The sequence below is a fragment of the Echinops telfairi genome, unplaced genomic scaffold, assembly GCF_000313985.2.
Source record: "Echinops telfairi isolate 266 unplaced genomic scaffold, ASM31398v2 ScPeMD7_7459;HRSCAF=8497, whole genome shotgun sequence".
In the NCBI taxonomy this organism is placed as follows: Eukaryota; Metazoa; Chordata; class Mammalia; order Afrosoricida; family Tenrecidae; genus Echinops; species Echinops telfairi.
The window spans coordinates 460,054-479,449 of record NW_022111359.1 but is presented as its reverse complement, the minus strand read 5'-3'; the positions used below and the strand labels follow the sequence as shown (position 1 = coordinate 479,449).

General features: G+C 63.6%; 2 protein-coding genes across 2 annotated transcripts in view; both read left to right on the top strand.

The window, feature by feature from the left end:
- ABCA7 (ATP binding cassette subfamily A member 7) overlaps positions 1 to 13,770 on the top strand; it is a 17,682-nt gene extending 3,912 nt beyond the window's left edge. Inside the window, exons 12-50 of the mRNA XM_045300026.1 lie at positions 59 to 257; positions 595 to 705; positions 927 to 1,098; positions 1,344 to 1,727; positions 2,171 to 2,347; positions 2,545 to 2,767; positions 2,858 to 3,079; positions 3,154 to 3,352; positions 3,690 to 3,800; positions 4,022 to 4,193; positions 4,439 to 4,570; positions 4,664 to 4,803; positions 5,143 to 5,280; positions 5,441 to 5,622; positions 5,704 to 5,767; positions 6,011 to 6,213; positions 6,463 to 6,511; positions 6,657 to 6,758; positions 6,830 to 6,984; positions 7,291 to 7,415; positions 7,486 to 7,584; positions 7,742 to 8,029; positions 8,316 to 8,348; positions 8,477 to 8,654; positions 8,740 to 8,909; positions 9,147 to 9,324; positions 9,530 to 9,645; positions 9,908 to 10,052; positions 10,133 to 10,256; positions 10,580 to 10,709; positions 10,792 to 10,912; positions 11,001 to 11,063; positions 11,845 to 11,951; positions 12,068 to 12,209; positions 12,353 to 12,487; positions 12,650 to 12,753; positions 12,906 to 12,998; positions 13,183 to 13,423; positions 13,523 to 13,770. Coding sequence (XP_045155961.1) covers positions 59 to 257; positions 595 to 705; positions 927 to 1,098; positions 1,344 to 1,727; positions 2,171 to 2,347; positions 2,545 to 2,767; positions 2,858 to 3,079; positions 3,154 to 3,352; positions 3,690 to 3,800; positions 4,022 to 4,193; positions 4,439 to 4,570; positions 4,664 to 4,803; positions 5,143 to 5,280; positions 5,441 to 5,622; positions 5,704 to 5,767; positions 6,011 to 6,213; positions 6,463 to 6,511; positions 6,657 to 6,758; positions 6,830 to 6,984; positions 7,291 to 7,415; positions 7,486 to 7,584; positions 7,742 to 8,029; positions 8,316 to 8,348; positions 8,477 to 8,654; positions 8,740 to 8,909; positions 9,147 to 9,324; positions 9,530 to 9,645; positions 9,908 to 10,052; positions 10,133 to 10,256; positions 10,580 to 10,709; positions 10,792 to 10,912; positions 11,001 to 11,063; positions 11,845 to 11,951; positions 12,068 to 12,209; positions 12,353 to 12,487; positions 12,650 to 12,753; positions 12,906 to 12,998; positions 13,183 to 13,423; positions 13,523 to 13,684 — 5,889 coding nt within the window. The 3' untranslated portion in view covers positions 13,685 to 13,770. The remainder of the gene's footprint in view (positions 1 to 58; positions 258 to 594; positions 706 to 926; positions 1,099 to 1,343; positions 1,728 to 2,170; positions 2,348 to 2,544; positions 2,768 to 2,857; positions 3,080 to 3,153; positions 3,353 to 3,689; positions 3,801 to 4,021; positions 4,194 to 4,438; positions 4,571 to 4,663; positions 4,804 to 5,142; positions 5,281 to 5,440; positions 5,623 to 5,703; positions 5,768 to 6,010; positions 6,214 to 6,462; positions 6,512 to 6,656; positions 6,759 to 6,829; positions 6,985 to 7,290; positions 7,416 to 7,485; positions 7,585 to 7,741; positions 8,030 to 8,315; positions 8,349 to 8,476; positions 8,655 to 8,739; positions 8,910 to 9,146; positions 9,325 to 9,529; positions 9,646 to 9,907; positions 10,053 to 10,132; positions 10,257 to 10,579; positions 10,710 to 10,791; positions 10,913 to 11,000; positions 11,064 to 11,844; positions 11,952 to 12,067; positions 12,210 to 12,352; positions 12,488 to 12,649; positions 12,754 to 12,905; positions 12,999 to 13,182; positions 13,424 to 13,522) is intronic.
- A 1,188-nt stretch (positions 13,771 to 14,958) lies between these two features.
- The window catches only part of ARHGAP45 (Rho GTPase activating protein 45), a 13,193-nt gene continuing 8,755 nt past the window's right edge, over positions 14,959 to 19,396 (top strand). Inside the window, exons 1-3 of the mRNA XM_045300025.1 lie at positions 14,959 to 15,092; positions 16,069 to 16,399; positions 18,788 to 18,931. Of these exons, the coding sequence (XP_045155960.1) occupies positions 15,003 to 15,092; positions 16,069 to 16,399; positions 18,788 to 18,931 (565 nt within the window). The 5' untranslated portion in view covers positions 14,959 to 15,002. The remainder of the gene's footprint in view (positions 15,093 to 16,068; positions 16,400 to 18,787; positions 18,932 to 19,396) is intronic.

Sequence of the window (19,396 nt, the reverse complement as noted above, 5' to 3'; positions counted from 1 at the left end):
CAGGTGGGGGGGTGACCCGAAGCCATCTCCCCCACTGACATGCCCAACCTGCCCACAGAGCCTGTTGTCGCCCGTAGCCTTTGGCTTCGGTTGTGAGAACCTGGCGCTGCTGGAGGAGCAGGGTGAAGGTGCGCAATGGCACAACCTGGCCTCCGGGCCGGCTGACGTCTTCAGCCTGGCCCAGGTCTCGGGCCTGCTTCTGCTCGACACCATGCTGTACAGCTTGGCCACTTGGTACCTGGAGGCTGTGTGCCCAGGTGGGTGGCAGGGAGTCGGCGCCTCCCAGTGCACATGCATGGGAGGCAGGGTGGAGAGCGGGATCTGGGCCATTGGTGACAGAGTTAGCCCCCAGCGGGGCCAGGCTTCGGGCTGGGTACATCTGCGCAGGGGAGATGGTGTTTGGAGGCAGGGCCTGGGATGGGGCAGGGCTTGGACTTTTTGATACCTGGAGACCAGGTGCCTAGGTAAGAGGGCGGGGCTTCCTGGTAAATGTCCTGGCTGTTCTCGAGACCCCAATGGGCTTTTCCGGCCACATGTGTGGCCGGAAGTAGGCACCTCTGGGCTGAAAGACATGACTGTCCTCCGACCCCACAGGCCAGTACGGGATCCCTGAATCCTGGAACTTCCCATTCCAAAAGAGCTACTGGTGTGGGTCCCCACTGGGCAAGGACCCTGCCCCGACCTCCCCCACGAAGGACCCGGATGGTGAGCGCCAACAAGCCTTAGCTTCTCCTTCCCCATCTGGACACACTAGCCCTCCCCCAAGAACCTCTCCTCTTACTCCTCTGGACACCCCAGGCCCCTGGGGCTCCCCCAACTCCTAAACTCCCCAGCCTCTGACGACCTGGCTGTACCATCCCCAAGTCTCTTAGGCACGCCCACCCCTGGGGCCCTGCTGCCCCCCAGCCTCCTTCCTCTGCCGTCAGTGCTGCTGGAAGAGGTGCCACCCACCCTGAAGCCTGGAGTCTCCATCTGTGGCTTGGAGAAGCGCTTTCCCGGCTGCCCGCAGCCTGCCCTGTGCGGCCTCAGCCTGGACTTCTACCAGGGACACATCACTGCCTTCCTGGGCCACAACGGGGCCGGCAAGACCACTGCGCTGTGAGTGCCGGCCTGCTTGGCCCTGGCCTCCCCTCTACCCACCGCGCTGTGGGCAGCCCTCCTCATAAACCCTGCCCTCCCTGCTCACCCTCGGCTGGGCAGAGGTAAACAAGGGTAGGTGCCAGCAGGTTCCTGTGAGCATCAGCACATCTCACTTTGTAAAATGGGGCACTAACACCCAATTGGGCCAGGCTGCCGGGGGCTTCTCTGGGCCTAGGCTTCCCCTGATACCCCTCCCCCACCAGGTCCATCCTGAGTGGGCTCTTCCCGCCCAGCAGCGGCTCCGCCTTCATCCTCGGCTACGACGTCCGCACCCAGATGGCAGCCATCCGGCCCCACCTGGGCATCTGCCCCCAGTACAACGTACTCTTCGACCTGTGCGTGTGGGCGGAGGGGCATGCGCCTGTGTGGGAGGGCGTCTGCCCTGGCCTGCCCACCAGCATCTGGTCCGTGTCCATACCCGGCCACAGGCTCACGGTGGACGAGCACGTCTGGTTCTACGGGCGCCTGAAGGGTCTCAGTGCAGCCGCTGTGGGCCCAGAGCAGGACCGGCTGCTGCGGGACGTGGGGCTCGTGCCCAAGCGAGGGACACAGACGCGCCACCTCTCGGGTACCTGGGGCTATGGGGGGTGCGGTGGTCTGGTGGGTGGGGCCTGGGTGCTGGAAGCATGGTGGGTGGAGCTGAGCTCAGACCAATTGGGGCCTGGGACTTAGGGTCTGCAGTATACTAGCCCCGAGCGAGAGGCTGTTGAAGGCACACAGTGCGTGCACTTTGGGTCGCTAACTTAAGTCCGCAGTTTGAAACCACCTGCCGCCCTGCGGAAGAGAGATGAGACTCTAGCGCGAAGAGAAACCCACAGGGGCAGTTCTGCCCTGCCCTGTGGGGTCGCTATGTGTGGGCACTGCGAGGTTGGTTTGGGTTGGGAGCTGAGATTAGGGGAAAGGCGTTGGTGGGCGGAGCCAGCGTGTGACTGTGCTGTGGCATGGGCGGAGCTAAGGTTCTGTTTCACGAGAGAGGCCCTGTGACCCCCTTTGTGTGGGCCCTTATCTGACATCCCATGCCCACCCCCAGGTTTTGGGACCCGGGCCCAGCCGCTGACCCAGTGACCGACCTGCGCTACGTGTGGGGCGGCTTCGTGTACCTGCAGGACCTGTTGGAGCACGCGGCCTTGCAGGCGCTCAGCGGCGCTGCGCCCCGCGTGGCCTTCTACCTGCAGCAAATGCCCTACCCGTGCTTTGTGGACGACGCGTGAGCGCCCAGTGCTGTTCCCCTGCCGGCAGGCCTAGGGTCTGATGCCCCCTCCTGTCCCCCGGGGGTGGAGGTGGCCTCTCCAGCACTTTAATGCTTCCACACTGCAGTGCCTGTCCTGCTCCCCACCCCATCTGTCTCACAGGCGGGCCCCCACAGGTGAAGGGGGCGGGTCATTTCTCACCCCTATCCCCCAGGTTCCTGCGCGTGCTGGGCCGGTCGCTGCCCCTCTTCCTGACGCTGGCCTGGATCTACTCGGTGGCGCTGACGGTGAAGGCCGTGGTGCGAGAGAAGGAGACGCGGCTGCGGGACACCATGCGGGCCATGGGGCTGAGCCGCAGCGTGCTCTGGCTCGGCTGGCTGCTCGGCTGCCTCGCGCCCTTCCTGCTCAGCGCGGCGCTGCTCGTGGTAGTGCTCAAGGTGGGCGCCTAGTCTGCCTGCGGTGGGTGGGCGCACGCATGTGCGCGCGGCCGGGGCAGCCGGCCTCTGAGGGACCCCTTTCCTCCACAGCTCGGGGACATCCTCCCCTACAGCCACCCCGCCGTCGTCTTCCTATTCCTGGCGACCTTCGCCATGGCCACAGTGACTCAGAGCTTCCTCCTGAGCACCTTCTTCTCCCACGCCAACCTGGCCGCCGCATGTGGGGGCCTGGCCTACTTCACTCTCTACCTACCCTATGTGCTGTGCGTGGCCTGGAGGGACCAGCTGTCGGCAGGCGGCCTCGTGGCCGTGGTGAGGGCTGGCTGGCCAGGTGGGGGGGTGACCCGAAGCCATCTCCCCCACTGACATGCCCAACCTGCCCACAGAGCCTGTTGTCGCCCGTAGCCTTTGGCTTCGGTTGTGAGAACCTGGCGCTGCTGGAGGAGCAGGGTGAAGGTGCGCAATGGCACAACCTGGCCTCCGGGCCGGCTGACGTCTTCAGCCTGGCCCAGGTCTCGGGCCTGCTTCTGCTCGACACCATGCTGTACAGCTTGGCCACTTGGTACCTGGAGGCTGTGTGCCCAGGTGGGTGGCAGGGAGTCGGCGCCTCCCAGTGCACATGCATGGGAGGCAGGGTGGAGAGCGGGATCTGGGCCATTGGTGACAGAGTTAGCCCCCAGCGGGGCCAGGCTTCGGGCTGGGTACATCTGCGCAGGGGAGATGGTGTTTGGAGGCAGGGCCTGGGATGGGGCAGGGCTTGGACTTTTTGATACCTGGAGACCAGGTGCCTAGGTAAGAGGGCGGGGCTTCCTGGTAAATGTCCTGGCTGTTCTCGAGACCCCAATGGGCTTTTCCGGCCACATGTGTGGCCGGAAGTAGGCACCTCTGGGCTGAAAGACATGACTGTCCTCCGACCCCACAGGCCAGTACGGGATCCCTGAATCCTGGAACTTCCCATTCCAAAAGAGCTACTGGTGTGGGTCCCCACTGGGCAAGGACCCTGCCCCGACCTCCCCCACGAAGGACCCGGATGGTGAGCGCCAACAAGCCTTAGCTTCTCCTTCCCCATCTGGACACACTAGCCCTCCCCCAAGAACCTCTCCTCTTACTCCTCTGGACACCCCAGGCCCCTGGGGCTCCCCCAACTCCTAAACTCCCCAGCCTCTGACGACCTGGCTGTACCATCCCCAAGTCTCTTAGGCACGCCCACCCCTGGGGCCCTGCTGCCCCCCAGCCTCCTTCCTCTGCCGTCAGTGCTGCTGGAAGAGGTGCCACCCACCCTGAAGCCTGGAGTCTCCATCTGTGGCTTGGAGAAGCGCTTTCCCGGCTGCCCGCAGCCTGCCCTGTGCGGCCTCAGCCTGGACTTCTACCAGGGACACATCACTGCCTTCCTGGGCCACAACGGGGCCGGCAAGACCACTGCGCTGTGAGTGCCGGCCTGCTTGGCCCTGGCCTCCCCTCTACCCACCGCGCTGTGGGCAGCCCTCCTCATAAACCCTGCCCTCCCTGCTCACCCTCGGCTGGGCAGAGGTAAACAAGGGTAGGTGCCAGCAGGTTCCTGTGAGCATCAGCACATCTCACTTTGTAAAATGGGGCACTAACACCCAATTGGGCCAGGCTGCCGGGGGCTTCTCTGGGCCTAGGCTTCCCCTGATACCCCTCCCCCACCAGGTCCATCCTGAGTGGGCTCTTCCCGCCCAGCAGCGGCTCCGCCTTCATCCTCGGCTACGACGTCCGCACCCAGATGGCAGCCATCCGGCCCCACCTGGGCATCTGCCCCCAGTACAACGTACTCTTCGACCTGTGCGTGTGGGCGGAGGGGCATGCGCCTGTGTGGGAGGGCGTCTGCCCTGGCCTGCCCACCAGCATCTGGTCCGTGTCCATACCCGGCCACAGGCTCACGGTGGACGAGCACGTCTGGTTCTACGGGCGCCTGAAGGGTCTCAGTGCAGCCGCTGTGGGCCCAGAGCAGGACCGGCTGCTGCGGGACGTGGGGCTCGTGCCCAAGCGAGGGACACAGACGCGCCACCTCTCGGGTACCTGGGGCTATGGGGGGTGCGGAAGGGCGGGGACTCCACTCCAAGGATGGAAGGGGCGCCAGGGTGGGGTGGCCCAGCTGGAGGGCGGGTCTGCAGATGGAGATGGACCGGAGGTACAGCTGAGGTCCTGCTATACCTTGCTTCTGCCACGCCCAGAGCTGGAGTCCTAAGACCTAAATCCTCTCTGGCCTAAAGCGCCCAACCCCAACCCCGCCGCCCAATGTGTGCTAGACCTCCCCTCCCCTCTGGGCTGATTCCTGCTGAACCCGCCCCCTTGCCCCTCCCCTCTGGGTGGAGTCCCGCTAAGCCTCACCCCACCTGCCCCGCCCCACCCAGGAGGGATGCAGAGGAAGCTGTCTGTAGCCATCGCCTTCGTGGGGGGCTCGGATGTGGTTATCCTGGACGAGCCCACCGCCGGCGTGGACCCTGCTTCCCGCCGCAGCATTTGGGAACTGTTGCTCCAATACCGCGAAGGTGAGGGCGCCCTGGACTCCGCCTGAGGGGTCAGACGGTTCTCTGGGGAAAGGAGTGCCTTGCTGGGGGTTTGCAGGAGGAGGAGGAGGAAGGTGCTGTGTGGAGCAGGGGCGCCCTGGTCCAGGGCTCAACTGGTACTTGTGGTTGGTGCCCCGCCCAGGCCGCACGATCATCCTCTCCACCCACCACCTGGATGAGGCCGAGCTGCTGGGTGACCGGGTGGCCATGGTGGCCAGCGGTCGCTTGTGCTGCTGTGGCTCCCCACTCTTCCTCCGCCGCCAGCTGGGCTCTGGCTACTACCTGACGCTGGCCAAGACCCCAGCCCTGACTGCTGGCAGGAAGGTGAGCAACGGAGCCGGCCCCTACCCTGTCCCTGCCCCTGCCTGGCCCGCAGACTTGTAGATGAAGTCCTTCTCCCCGCAGGGGGCCACTGACTTGGGGCACAGCCTGGAGGCCTGCCAGGAGCAGGGCCAGCACAGAGTGGCCGGTGAGGACTGGGGACCCTGGAAAGGTGGAGTGCTGGCATGGCGGTAACCCAGCCCACACCCCTGACCCTGAGTTGAGCCCAAATAATCTGTTCCCTTTAACCTAACCGAGCCTGCCCTTGACTTATAGGGCTCTAGTCCAGATCCCAGGCCCTCTTGGGCCCCTGAGCCTCCTCCCTAGGGAGGTGGAGATGGGGGGCCGAACCCCCCAATCTGCAGGGCCCTCATGTGCCCCTGCCTGCCAGATGCCGCCTATCTGCTGGCCCTGGTGCAGTGCCGGGTGCCGGGGGCGCGGCTGGTGGAGGAGTTGCCCCATGAGCTGGTGCTGGCCCTGCCCTACGTGGGTGCCCTGGACGGCAGCTTCGCCCAGCTCTTCCAGGAGTTGGATGGGCGGCTCGGGGAGCTCGGGCTCAGCGGCTACGGGATTTCGGACACCAGCCTGGAGGAGGTATGAGGGTTACACGGTCATTGCAGGAGGAGGTGTGGCCATCAGAGTGGCTGCTTGGGCCATGCTGGAGGCCACGCGGGAGGTGAAGTGGAGTTTTGAGGAATGAATGGCAAAAACTTCCCAGGGAGGTGGCGGCTGGGGCAGGCTGGGGCCTCTGCGACCCAGTGTGTATGAGGGGCTGACAGCCCCCAGCTCTCCCCATGTGAGTCCTTAAGCCCTGCGCCCCTGCCTTCTCATCCCATCCACTAGATCTTCCTGAAGGTGGTGGAGGACCGAGGCGTGGATGCTGACCCAGCAGGTGTGACCGCTGCTCCCGGGCCTGGCTCAGAGCTGGACCTGATATCTGACCCAAGACCCAGAGGGCCCTACCCCACACCCACGACCCCAGCCCTTGACCCTAGCTTCAGGCAGCACACTCACCCTTGACTCCTGCTGCCCCGCAGACGGTAGCCCTGGGCGGCATCCGGCGGGCCTTGTAGCCCCCCTCAGGTCCTCGCGGGCCGTCGTGCAGCCAGAAGACACAGCCCTGGACAAACAGGAGCTGAGTGAGTCCCGACGGGGCCCCCCGGGGCCTGGCCCAGACCCGGCGTGAGCACTAACCGCCTGTCCCCCACAGCTGGACTGGCCCTGGAAACCCAGGCCCTGCAGAACTCCAGCCTGGAGCCCACCGGCCGAGTCCAGGGCTGGCTCCTGACCTACCAGCAGCTCCGGGCCCTGCTTCTCAAGCGCTTCTTGTTGGCCCGCCGCAGCCGCCGAGGCCTGTTTGCACAGGTAAAGGGCCAGTGACCAGTTCTCCCTGCTCGCCGGCTACCTGGTGCCCAATGTTTCCCTCTGAACATGCCAACTCAGGGCAGCAGGGAGCCACCGCTGGTTGAAGAGAGAGAACAGGGGAGGCTGGGGGTGTCTGGGAGCCATGGTGGCTATAGAGACAGGGTGGGGAAGCGTGGGGTTTCAGTAGCTTCTAGCTGATTGTAGAGTACAGGAAGGGTAGGGGTGTTGGCTGTAATGGGGTAGAGTGGAAGAAGGGGTGCTGTGGTCAGCCTGGGGGGCAGGCAGTGCTGACGGGCTGGTCCCCAGATCATCCTGCCCGCCCTCTTTGTGGGCCTGGCGCTGGTGTTCAGTCTCATCGTGCCCCGCTTCCAAGACTACCCCCCGCTGCGGCTCAGTCCAGCCTTGTATGGAACCCAGGTGTCCTTCTTCAGGTGGGTGTGTGGGGCCGGGGCAGGGCTAGGCCCGTGGGCACAGCTCTGACTTCTTCCCCACCCCCCACAGTGAGGACACCCCTGGGAACCCTGCACACGCCCGCCTGCTTGAGTCCCTGCTGGAAGAGGCAGGACTGGAGTGGCCCAACCCCCAGAACATCTCCACCAGGTGACACCCCCCACCCCTCCCATACACACACCTAAACCAGGCCCCAGTTTCCTATTTGGGTTCTGGGTGGTGGGCATCAGAGGACACCAACAACTGCTGGGGAGCTGGTGTTCCAGAAGCCTGGGTGGCCACTACCCTGCCGACCTCCACCCTGCAGGACGCCCACCTGCATGCCAACCCCCACCTGCCTCTTCTCCGTACCTGCGGTGCCTGCCGACGTGGCCAGGGTCTTCGCCAGCGGCAACTGGACTCCCGAGTCTCCTTCTCCCGATTGTCAGTGCAGCCAGACTGGTGCCCGCCGCCTGCTACCCGACTGCCCGGCGGCGGCTGGGGGACTGCCCCCGCCCCAGCTGGTGACAGCCTCGGGCGAGATGGTGCAGAACCTGACTGGCCGCAACCTGTCCGACTTCCTGGTCAAGACCTACCCGCGCCTGGTGCGCCCGGGGTGAGCTGGGGGTGGACTGGTCATGTCAGGGCGAGCTGCTCAGTGGGCCCACCTGAGGCTGCAGGCAGGGGCCCCCCAGATTGCTCCTGATTCACACATCTCCCTTCAATTCTCTCCTCATATCTCTGTCCTGTCTGTCCCGGGCTGTCTCTCCCCATCTCCCCATCTCTTCTTGTCGCCCTATCTCTGCCTCTGTTAACCCATCTCCATCTCTCTATGACTGTCTCTGTTTCTGTTCGTCTCTCCACCTCCCCCATCTCTCTGCCTCTGTGCATCTCTTCCACAGCCTGAAGAGCAAGAAATGGGTGAATGAAGTCAGGTGAGGATAGCCCCAATGAAGGGACCCCTGCCTGGTTCCCATCCCAGCACCCCTCCTTGCATCTTGGGGTTTCTGTCCCCACCTGACCCTCCTGGGCCCTCAGCTTCCCCTTTGCTGCTGCCATGCAGGTATGGGGGCTTTTCGCTGGGGGGCCGGGACCCAGACCTGCCCTCCGGGCAGGATGTGGACCGCTCGCTGGAGGAAGTGCGGGTGCTGCTGAACCCCCAACCTGGTGGGGCCCTGGACCGCGTCCTGAACAGCCTCACAGCCTGGGCGCTCGGCCTCCATGTCCAGGACAGCCTCAAGGTGGGAGCTGGGGTGTGGGTGGAGCACCTTTGAGGCCCACCCCAAATCCCTGCCCTGACCCTGTGCCCTGCTGGCCCCGCCCCAGGTCTGGTTCAACAACAAAGGCTGGCACGCCATGGTGGCTTTTGTCAACCGAGCCAACAATGCAATTCTACGTGCCAGCCTACCCTCAGGCCCCACTCAGCATGCCCACAGCATCACCACGATCAACCACCCCTTGAACCTCACCAAGGAGCAGCTGTCTGAGGCTGCCCTGTGAGTTATCTTCTCAGGGTCACCCTGTGGTCCCCACATTCTTATCATCTTCCCTCCTCCAGCCTATCTCTTCCTGCCAGTGGCCCCCCACCCTCCTCCTTAAACACCCTTGCCATCGTGCCCGCCCCCCACTCCAAGGACTAGCCCACAGCTCTTTGTCCCACTAGGGACCCGGCCCCCCCCTGCTTTGATCGGCTTATAAACACCCCTCAACAGCCCTTGCACCCTCACCTCCAGAATGGCTTCCTCAGTGGACGTCCTGGTCTCCATCTGCGTGGTGTTCGCCATGTCCTTCGTCCCAGCCAGCTTCACCCTGGTCCTCATCGAGGAGCGTGTCACCCGAGCCAAACACCTGCAGCTCATGGGGGGCCTTCCCCCCACCTTTTACTGGCTTGGCAACTTTCTCTGGGACATGGTGCGGGGGCCGTGGGGGAGGGCAGGGGGCCCAGCACCATCCCTTTCAACCCCTCCTGCTCAGGGTAGCCTGGGGGAGGGTCTTAGGGTTCTTGGAGACCTCATGCCTCCTTGTCCCCAAAGCAGGGCGGTCAGGGTGGGGCACCAAGCTGACGGGGGCAGTCCCCCATCTTCCCCCCAAACACACACCTGCCGTCCCCCTGCAGTGTAGCTACTTGGTGTCAGCATGCCTTGTGGTGCTCATCTTCCTGGCCTTCCAGCAGAAGGCCTATGTGGCCCCTGACAACCTGCCTGCCCTCCTGCTGCTGCTGCTACTATATGGGTGAGACCCTCGCTCCTGGAGACCCACTCTCCCCACCCATCTCTTCCTGCCTTGCCTCGGGCTGGGAAGGGAGAAAAGACAGTTGCCGTGTCTCGAGAGGTCGTAGGTGACTGCCATGGCGCATGAGCCAGTAATGTGCTGAAGAGACCTTAAAAGCTCAGCATGCCTCAATCACAGGCTGGGAGAGGGAAGCCCTGCAGTCCTCCTGGGGCTGCTCAGCTGTGTCTGAGCAGTTGCCCTGTTGACTTCTGTTCCCCCTCAGCTGGTCAATCACGCCTCTCATGTACCCAGCCTCCTTCTTCTTCTCCGTGCCCAGCACGGCCTACGTGGTGCTCACCTGCATCAACCTCTTTATTGGCATCAATGGCAGCATGGCCACCTTCGTGCTGGAGCTCTTCGATGACCAGGTGGGGCGCCGGGATGCTGGGTCCCCGACAGGACCTGTGCCCCGGCCCTGACCTACTTCCCCACTCCTGTTCCCGAGCAGAAGCTGCAGGACGTGAGCCGGGTCCTGAAGCGAGTCTTCCTCGTCTTCCCGCACTTCTGCCTGGGCCGAGGGCTCATCGACATGGTGCGCAACCAGGCCATGGCAGACGCCTTTGAGCGCCTGGGTGAGAGCATCCCACCAGCTGTGCCATGCCTTAGGCATTGTCACCCAAGTCATTTGTAATGCAGGAGTCTTATGTAGACCCAAGCTTGGATCTGAAAGGGCAGCTATAAAAGCGAATCTACTTTGGATTGCATGATAAGAGGTCTAAGACTCTAACTAAGGGAGGCCATGATGCCATTAGTTTTTATGACGGGCAGCCCTCCATTGGGTGACTCCTCCAATCCCTAGCCCTCTCCTTTAAAAATCCAGCATGGCCTGGGTTTGGGACAGGGCTGGAAGCCTACCGAGGGCCCAGGGCCTAGTTCCTCCTCCCTGACCCCACAGGAGAAAGGCAGTTCCAGTCGCCCCTGCGCTGGGAGGTGGTCGGCAAGAACCTCCTGGCCATGGCAATACAAGGGCCCCTCTTCCTCACCGTCACAATCCTGTTGCAGAACCGCCACCGTCTCCTTCCACAGTCAGTGGGGCCTGGCAGCGGGGAGGGGCAAGGCTGGGAGGGGGGGGTGGCAGCTGTGGTCCATATTTTCCTTGGTCCTTAGACCCAAGCTGCGCTCTCTGCCGCCTCTGGGGGAAGAAGACGAGGATGTGGCGCGGGAGCGGGAGCGGGTGGAGCTCGGGGCCACGCAGGGGGATGTGCTGGTACTGAGGGACCTGACCAAGGTGAGTGCGCCCAGAGGAGGGGCTGAGGTGCTCTTTGCCAGCCCGCCTACACATCCCCAGGAACGTGCTCCCCTCATCCCCACCCCAGGTGTACCGTGGTCAGAAGATGCTGGCTGTCAACCGCCTGTGCCTGGGCATCCCTCCAGGGGAGGTAAGTCCAGTGAGGGGCTGCCCTCCTGAATGCCTGCTAACCTTCACAAAACTGTGCACACACAGTTCTCTATCAACACCCCGCTGTGTGCTGACAGAGGCCATGGATGCCAGTTGTACACTGATGTGGCTTTAGCCCTACTGTGTGCAGCAGGTCTGAGGAAGCTTGATCCCGGGTAGCATACATATTGGGCTCCTGATGAGTGCCCACTCCTGTGCCAGTAAGCCTTCCTGAAGCACCTCCAATGTTCCACCTGCCCGTGTGGCAGCAAACCTTTCTAAGCAACCTGAGTATGTGGACACCAACCTGTGTGGCATGCCAGCAGGCACCGAGTGAGCCTCAGCTGCCGACAGCTGTCCCATGTGACTGCTCACAGCCCCTGACATGAACTATATTCAAACCCTGCCCCTGCCCCCTGTGTATGGATCTGCGTTTACTCACCACCTTCCAGCGTCCAGCCTCACTTTGTAAGCCCGTGTCCCGTGCTCTTTGCTACATGTTTCCTGTATGCCCACAAAGCTGCCTGCATTGGGTTGTCTCCCCTGCCCTAGAGTCCTTGCAGGGACCCCCTGACCCAGCGCCACAGGTGCACATGTGCCCAGGGAACACGGCCTCCCGGCCCAGTGTCTGTCAGTTAGACCGAACACATCCCACAGGTGGCCACAATTGCTTGCCATCAAGTGACAGTGTTATGCCGCCCCAAGGGCCCCTGTTCAAACAGGAACAGCCCCACACCGGGCTGTCAAGAGACGCTGGCTCAGCCATGCGTCTGTCTCCACAGTGCTTTGGGTTGCTCGGGGTGAACGGAGCAGGGAAAACCACCACCTTTCGAATGGTGACTGCAGACCTGCTGCCCAGTGGTGGTGACGCCATCTTAGCAGGCCACAGGTAAGCGGGCTCATCAGGGGGTCTAGAGACACCTCCAACCAGACCCCCAAACCCATGTGCCCCCACTCAGCAGGGCCGGGCTCTAGCCAGTCCCTGAGCCCCCTGTTACCCTCCAGTGTGGCCCAGGATCCGTCCGTGGCACACCGCAGCATGGGCTACTGCCCACAGTCTGACGCCATCTTCGAGCTGCTGACCGGCCGGGAGCACCTGGAGCTGTTTGCGCGCCTGCGTGGCATACCTGAATCGGAGGTTGCCCAGGTGAGCTTGGCGGAGGGGGGGTGGTGTCGCAGCCCAGCCCTGTCCCCCCACCCCAAATCCAGCCCAGGAACCTGCCCTTCCCTCTCAGACTCCGCCTACTCACCCTCGACCCCGCCCTGTGTGCTCTCTGACCCCACCCACAGAGCGCAAGCACCGGCTTGGCACGCCTGGGCCTGGGGCGCTATGCTGACCGGCCTGCAGGCACCTACAGTGGCGGCAACAAGAGGAAGCTGGCCACAGCAGTGGCCTTGGTCGGGGACCCAGCTGTGGTCTTCCTGGTGGGTGGGACCAGTGGCTGGCCTGGCCCTGGCCCTGGGTGGTTGGGGGCAGCCCTGGTCCTGGTGGTGGTCCTGGGTAGGCTAGGGGCAGGCCTTTGCCCTGGCCTCCACCCAACCCCCGCCTTGGGCGGGGCCAGACTTACAACAGTGCACCCCTCTCAGGACGAGCCCACCACGGGCATGGACCCCCGGGCACGGCGTTTTCTGTGGGACAGCCTGCTGGCCGTGGTGCGGGCAGGCCACTCTGTGGTGCTCACTTCGCACAGGTGCAGGTCCCGCGCTGGGGCGGTGCGGTCCGGGAGGGAGGGCTCAGGTTGCACCACTGCCAGGCGTACACACAGGGAGACACGGGAGGGGAGGGGCGCGACGAGGGCCAGCCCTGACCCAGGGTCCCCCGGTTCCGGTCTGGCTTTTGCAGCATGGAGGAGTGCGAGGCGCTCTGCACGCGCCTGGCCATCATGACCAACGGCAGGTTCCGCTGCCTGGGCAGTGCGCAGCACCTCAAGAGCAGGTGAGTGGGCGGGGCCTCAGGTGAGTGTGGGTGGCCAGGAGGGGCCCAGAGAGGAGCGTGCAGGAGCTGGGGTCAGCGGTGGAGGAGTTGGGGATTAGCGGCTGGCTGGAGTGCGGCGGCCTAAGCGGTGGAGGGTGAGGCCAGGTGTACCGGGTGGGCGGACCCAACGCGACCTCCCTGGCAGGTTTGGGGCCGGTCACACGCTGGTCCTGCGGGTGCCCGCAGCGCAGCCCGAGCCCGCCACTGAGTTCGTGGCGGCGGCTTTCCCGGGGGCCGAGCTGCGGGAGGCGCATGGCGGGCTCCTGCGCTTCCAGCTGCCGCCAGATGGGCCCTGCGCCCTGGCGCGCGTCTTCAGCGAGCTGGCGGCCCACAGCGCCCAGCACGGCATCGAGGACTTCTCCGTGAGCCAGACCACGCTGGAGGAGGTGCCTGCGGGGCCTGGGGGGGTGGGGGGTGGGCGCAGGGGCGGCAGGCCAGCAGGCTTACTGTCCCCCACTCGTCCCCTTGCTGTTGCCCCCCGCTAGGTATTCCTGTACTTCTCCCAAGGCCAAGGGACAGAGGAGGGCCAAGCGGACGCGAAGGGGGCAGGCGTGGGCCAGGGCCAGGCGCAGGGGCCGCACGCCCCCGCCCCCGAAGGCAACAGCGGCTTCCTGTGCGACCCCGAACTGGTGGAGACTGTGCTCTGAGCCCCGCCCACTGGGTGGACTGGCTGGGGACCCAGGGCTGGGCGCTGGGCTGGGCGAGGGGCAATAAAGAAGAGGAGGTCTTACTGTGTGCGTGTCTGGTCACCGTCTGTACTGCTTGTGTGTGGCGTGTGGACGCCAAGGTGTCGGCCAGGTTGCTGGTCTGACGTCGCAGGTCCCTGGGCCGCGCAGGTACCCCTCACGTCTGCGGTCCTTCACCAAACCAGTGTGTCCGCGCGCATGCGCCCGCGTGAGCCTGAAGCCGGCCTGCAGCGCGTGGATTGCGGGCCCGTGAGTGGGTGGCGCCTGGGCTTGGTCGATGGTGGGGCCCCCCTCCCCACCCCAGTCCTCCGTGTGGCTTGGCCATAGAGGCGCCTCAATGAGGGCCCTTGGCTTAGCAGTGGGGTTGGGGCTTTGGGGCTGCATGCCCTGCGGCTCCGAGGTCAGTTCTGAAGGTGGGGTGGAGGGGGGAGCTGAGAGAAGGGGGTACCAATTTGGTGACATCCCTGGGGACGATGTCGCCATTGTCACACAATGCCCGAGTGTCACACACTGGGGCTTGCAGGCACTCCCAGACGTGGAGGGCTGGGTAGCCTCCGCCCCAGCCATCCAGGACGAGTGGGGTCCGTCTGTCCATTCAGCAGCCTCGCCTAGATACCTGGTGGGGCCATGTGCCAGCCCGCTGCAGGGCCGCACGCAGCCATCTTGGGGTTGTGCAGGGGTCACCCCACGTGGAAGTTCGGGAAGGTGGTCTGGGTGTGTCCTGGCTGGAACTCAGGGGTGCAGGAGAAAGAGGACCCTCACCGTGACAGTCTCCGAAGCCCACTGGGGCAGTAGTTCCCTCATAGAGTCGCTGTGAAGCTCGGCGCCAGGGAATCTGGTTTAGTTTTTGGGTGGGTGGGTGGGCTCTAGTGCTCTGGGAGGGGGCTGAGGCTGGGGTCTGAGGCTGTGCAAGGCTTTGACCTTGCTGTGACGCCGACCGACCGCGTGACAGTCTCCTTCTGCGCGGTGTCCTGTGGCGCTCTGAGTCTTAGGGCGTCCGTCCGGGGAAGGAGGAAGTGGGGGCCGGGGTGGGGCGGGGCCGGGTGGGTGGGGCCTGGCCGCACCTTCGCGCCCACTGTGTGGAGGAGCAGGCCGAGGTGGCCGTGGGGTAGGGAGGGTGGTGAGCAGGTCTGAATCTTCCTGGGCCTCCCAGAGGCCTTTTCCTGGCGGGGGAGGGGGAGGCTGGCCTGACAGCCCGGGGTAAGGGGTGGCCTGCGAGGATGTGGTCCCCTGGCCGCTGAGACCCCATTGCCGCCCCCAGCGGCCTCCGTCCAGCACCATGTTCTCCAGGAAGAAGCGAGACCTCATGAAGACCCCCTCCATCTCCAAAAAGACCCGGGCGGGGAGCCCCAGCCCGCAGGCCTTGGCGGTGAGTTTGTGTGTGTGTGTGTGTGTGTGCGCGCGCGCGCGGGCAGAGACCCCCACACCTGCAGGAGCAGGGCAGACCTGCTGGAGGGACCCGGAAGCCATGCCATGCTGGGCCTGCCTTCGATGGGGCCAGAGGCAGTCTCCACAGGACTGGTCTGCAGGCACCACCCTAGATGACAGGAGGGGACATCAACACTGGGCCAGAATAGGGCCTTTGGTGTAGCTACCAGAACTAGGGCCTGGGCAGCGGGTGGGGCAGGTGCCAGGGAGGGGTCTTGGTTTAGGAAGGGGTCTTCTCAGGGAAATGGGGACCAAACACCACTGGGACAACGGGGTTGTGAGGGATGGCTGAGTGGTTTATAGAGCCACAGGGTGTTCTATGGGATGGCTTGGGGTGGGAGGTGGGGAGGGGGTTCAAGAGGCTCGGTGTTGGGGGCCTGGGAGGCACCTAGCATGTTGGGGTTCTCCATGGCCCTTGGAGGTCTCTAGGAATTGAGGATCCATGAGGCCTGGAGGTCATCTCTGGGACTTGGGGGAGGGGCAGACTGTGGGGGTTTGGGTCTTGGAGGTGCCTAAGAGTCCCAGGCCATGTCCATGGGCCAGGGGGTCTGCGTGGCCCTTAGCGTGAAAGAAACTTTAGTGGTGACATCACAGGGAAGTGGGTGCGTCAGTGGGGCCTGAGTGGGCCCAGGGCCCCAGGCGCTCCCCACCCCCATCAGGAAGTGGGGTGACAACTCCCTGCACCCTGCAGGCCCCGCCCCCAGTTGCGGCCTGGGCAGAGACGGTTGTTTGTGAAAGCGTTAGAGAAGAGGATGTTGGGTAACAAGGGAGGAGGGGGAGGCTACATCAAATCTCAGCCCTGTGACCTCTGGCCTTTGACCCTAGCAGAGCCCCACTTTACTTCTGGGGAAACAGGCAGTGTGTGCTAGGGCCCCGCATCCCTCCCCCTTGCCCCATCCCCAACCTGCCCACCCCAGGAGCTGCCCAGGAAAGACGGTGCGGATGCAGCCGGCCCTGGGACTGCTCTGGAGCCTCCAGCCGTGGCATCCAGTACCAAGGCTGCAGGGACACTCAAACGGCCCACCAGCCTGAGCCGGCATGCCAGTGCTGCAGGCTTCCCACTGTCCGGACCTGGCACCTGGACGCTGGGCCGGGGCCACCGCAGCCCACTGACAGCCGCCAACCCTGCGGACCTGAGCGCCGAGGGGACCTACCTCGATGCCGCTGACGACATCGCCTGCCTCCTGACTGAAGTGGCCCGCTTTGCTGAGGCCCTGGAGAAGCTCAGAGAGTGCGTGCACCGTGAAGGTGAGGCTGGCAGCCTGGGGCCTGGGCTGGGGGTCAAGGATAGGGAGGTGGGGCAGGCTGTGTGGAAGGAGGCATGGGAGGAGGCTCAAAATGGGGTTACCAGGAGAGCTGTGGGGAAGAGGGCATTGTAGCAGAGGCTTTGAGGGGTGTGTACGAGTTTGGTGGCATCAGGGTCGAGTCACCAAAACGAAACTGCACTCCCTGCCATCAAATCACTCTGTCCTGGACTAGAAAGCCTCAACATTCTCCCTCTGAGCAGCTGGTGGATTGAACCACCAACCATGTGGTTAGAAGCCCTTGGACATGGTAGGGCCCATTTGGAACAGCAGCAGCTGGCATGTGGAATGTGTGACGCCCAGGCAGGAAGTGTCGGGGAGGGGGGCCAGTGGGGAGCTGCCAGAAAGCTTGCAGCAGCTATGGGATGAGACCTGGGTCTGGCGGCCAGAGACTCAGGAGGGACAAGAGGCAGGACTGCAGGAGAGCCACTGGGAGTGCGTTTGCCTCTGGTGAGGCTTGGGTCTCTCCTCCGCGTGTGGCTGCCAACAGCCCGGCTTCCTGCCCAGTTATTTTCATCAGCTTCCTGTCTGTCCCTGGCAGCCCGGTGGGCACCACAGGCAGGCCCGGCACCTTGGCTTCTGCTGGGCCCCTCATCCTCCCGGAAGTGTGTACCAGGCTGGACCTAGCTATCTGAGCCACCCACCAGCCAACCATTCAACAGAGGAGGAAACAGAGGCCCCAAGTGGACCCCAGTCCCTGTTCCACTACAGCCCATTGGTGGCTGGGCGGTGCCAGAGAGCCAGCCTAGCCATGCAGGGAGACTCAGATCCCTGTGGTCCCGGGGCGGGGCGGCCCAGCTTCCTAGGGAAACTTGCTAATCTCAGTTCTTTTTCTGTATGAGCTTCCTTTGAGGCCGGCCTAAGGCTGCTGGAGGGAGGGGAGAGCGATAGGGCCCTTTGTTCCTGGGAGGTAGGGGCACAGAGGAAAGGTCTGATAACGGAAGACCCGGATCTCCCATGAGCCTCCCCAAACCAAAAGACCAGACATCGGGTGATGCTGACTCACAGTGGCCCTCTAGGAAGGGCCACTCCTGTGGTTTCCCAAGCTGGAAACCCTTACAGGAACAGACAGCCTCATCTTTCTCTCTCATGTCTGCCGGTGGGTTTGAACTGCTGGCCTTGTGGTCGGCAACCCACCCCACCTGCTAACCCATTGCGCCTGGCCCCCTCCTCTAAACCTGGATCCAGGAGTCTCCCCGGCTCTGAACATCCAGCCCCAGTGTGCTCCTGGACCCGTGTTTGTTGTGGCCATTGCTGGGACTGGGGACCCTGGTGTGGTGGCAGGTCCGTGCCCCTTCCCCATAGCGCTTCTCTGGGCCTGTTTCCCCACCTGCCTTTGCTTTAGATATCTGGTGGGCCAACCAGGGGTTGGGGGCATCCCCTGAGCACCTGAGTTGGGGCGGGGCTACTCCACTTGGGGTGGGGGGCTCCTGCAGACTGGTCACAGCCTGTTTGACCTTGGCTGGGCCCCAGAAACCCCATCATACCGGGTGGTAAGAATCTGGGGGACCATATACCCAGGGCCAGAGGTAAGGCAACAGTCTCCAGGGGCAGGGGGCTTGGTGCTGAGGTTGTGAGGGTCAGGGAAGGGCTACTGGAGCTGGGGTCCTAGGGGGTCCCCGTGATCGGTGCAGAGAAGGCACGGCCCCTGGTTTTAGGGCCCAGCCTTTAATTAAGCATCCTGCATAGGAGACTAGAGGGCTAGGTCGGCAGTTCAAACCTACCAGTGCACCTTGGAAGAAATACACGAGGCTGTTAGCTTCAGCAAAGGTGGACAGCCTCATGCCCGTGTGTGTGTGTGTGTGTGTGTGTGTGTGTGTGTGTGTGTGTGTGTGTGTTGATAGGTGGCTTGGGGTCAGGCGCTCCAAGGTGACAGAGGGGTCAGAGCTGTTTGCTTGGCTGCAGCCAGGCTCTCCGGGCACCCCAGTCTGTTGCCCCACCTGTACCCATGTGTGTGTGTGAGTGTGTGCGTTTGTGTAAGGAAAAAAGCCCTGGGCTCCCGGTCAGATGTGACTGTAGATGGCATGTGATGGCAGAGAGGCAAATTCCTCTCTCTTTGCCTCAGTTTCCTCCTCTGTCAAGTGGGGGTGGTGTGAGTTCTGCCTCATGGGACACTATTAGGACAGTGAGAAGACATGGGGCTGGGGGAGCAGGACACAGCTTCGAACCCCCAGACCCAGGGCAGGCAGGACCAGGTAGATCTTGGGGAGATGGGGCAGGGACTGTAGGTGAAAGATCAAGAAGGAGTTGGTTTTCTGGCAGGTGGAGTCATTCTAAATAGGGGACTGGCAGCCCAGCCCTGCCTCAGTGTCCCCTCTCACTGTGTCCCCAGACCTCCTGGAGGCCCGCCGGCCGCTGGCCGTGGAGAGCCTGGGGGAGGCCCTACGTGTGATTCGGCAGGTCAACACCAGATACCCCCTACTGAACACAGTGGAGACCCTCACAGCAGCCGGCAACCTCATCAACAAGGTCAAAGGTTGGCATTCGTTTCTGATATTGACCTAGGTCTGTGCTAGGCGACCCAGCCCATAGTCCTCTCAAATGGACCCGGAGGACAGAGGCGGCCACCCCGCAGGGCCCAAGGCCATGACCCTGGGAGCAGGTGGCCAGCTTTGTCCTGAGCAGAGGCTGGTGGGCTCATGCCACCAAACTCTGTTCTTGGGTGAGCACTTCACCCACTGGGTCACCAAGGGGCCCCATCACCCGAAGTTAAAGCCTCCCCCCTTCCTGGTCCTGGCAACTGTTTCTGACTGTGGTCTCAGCTTGTTCCATCTGTTTCCTGTTGGGTCTGTGTTCTTTCCTTCTTATCATGTGTCAGGGCTCGTCTACACGGTAACATACAGCAGGCATGGTAACATGTGTCAGGGGTGGTCTACACGGTAACATACACCAGGCATGGTAACATGTGTCAGGGCTGGTCTACACGGTAACATACACCAGG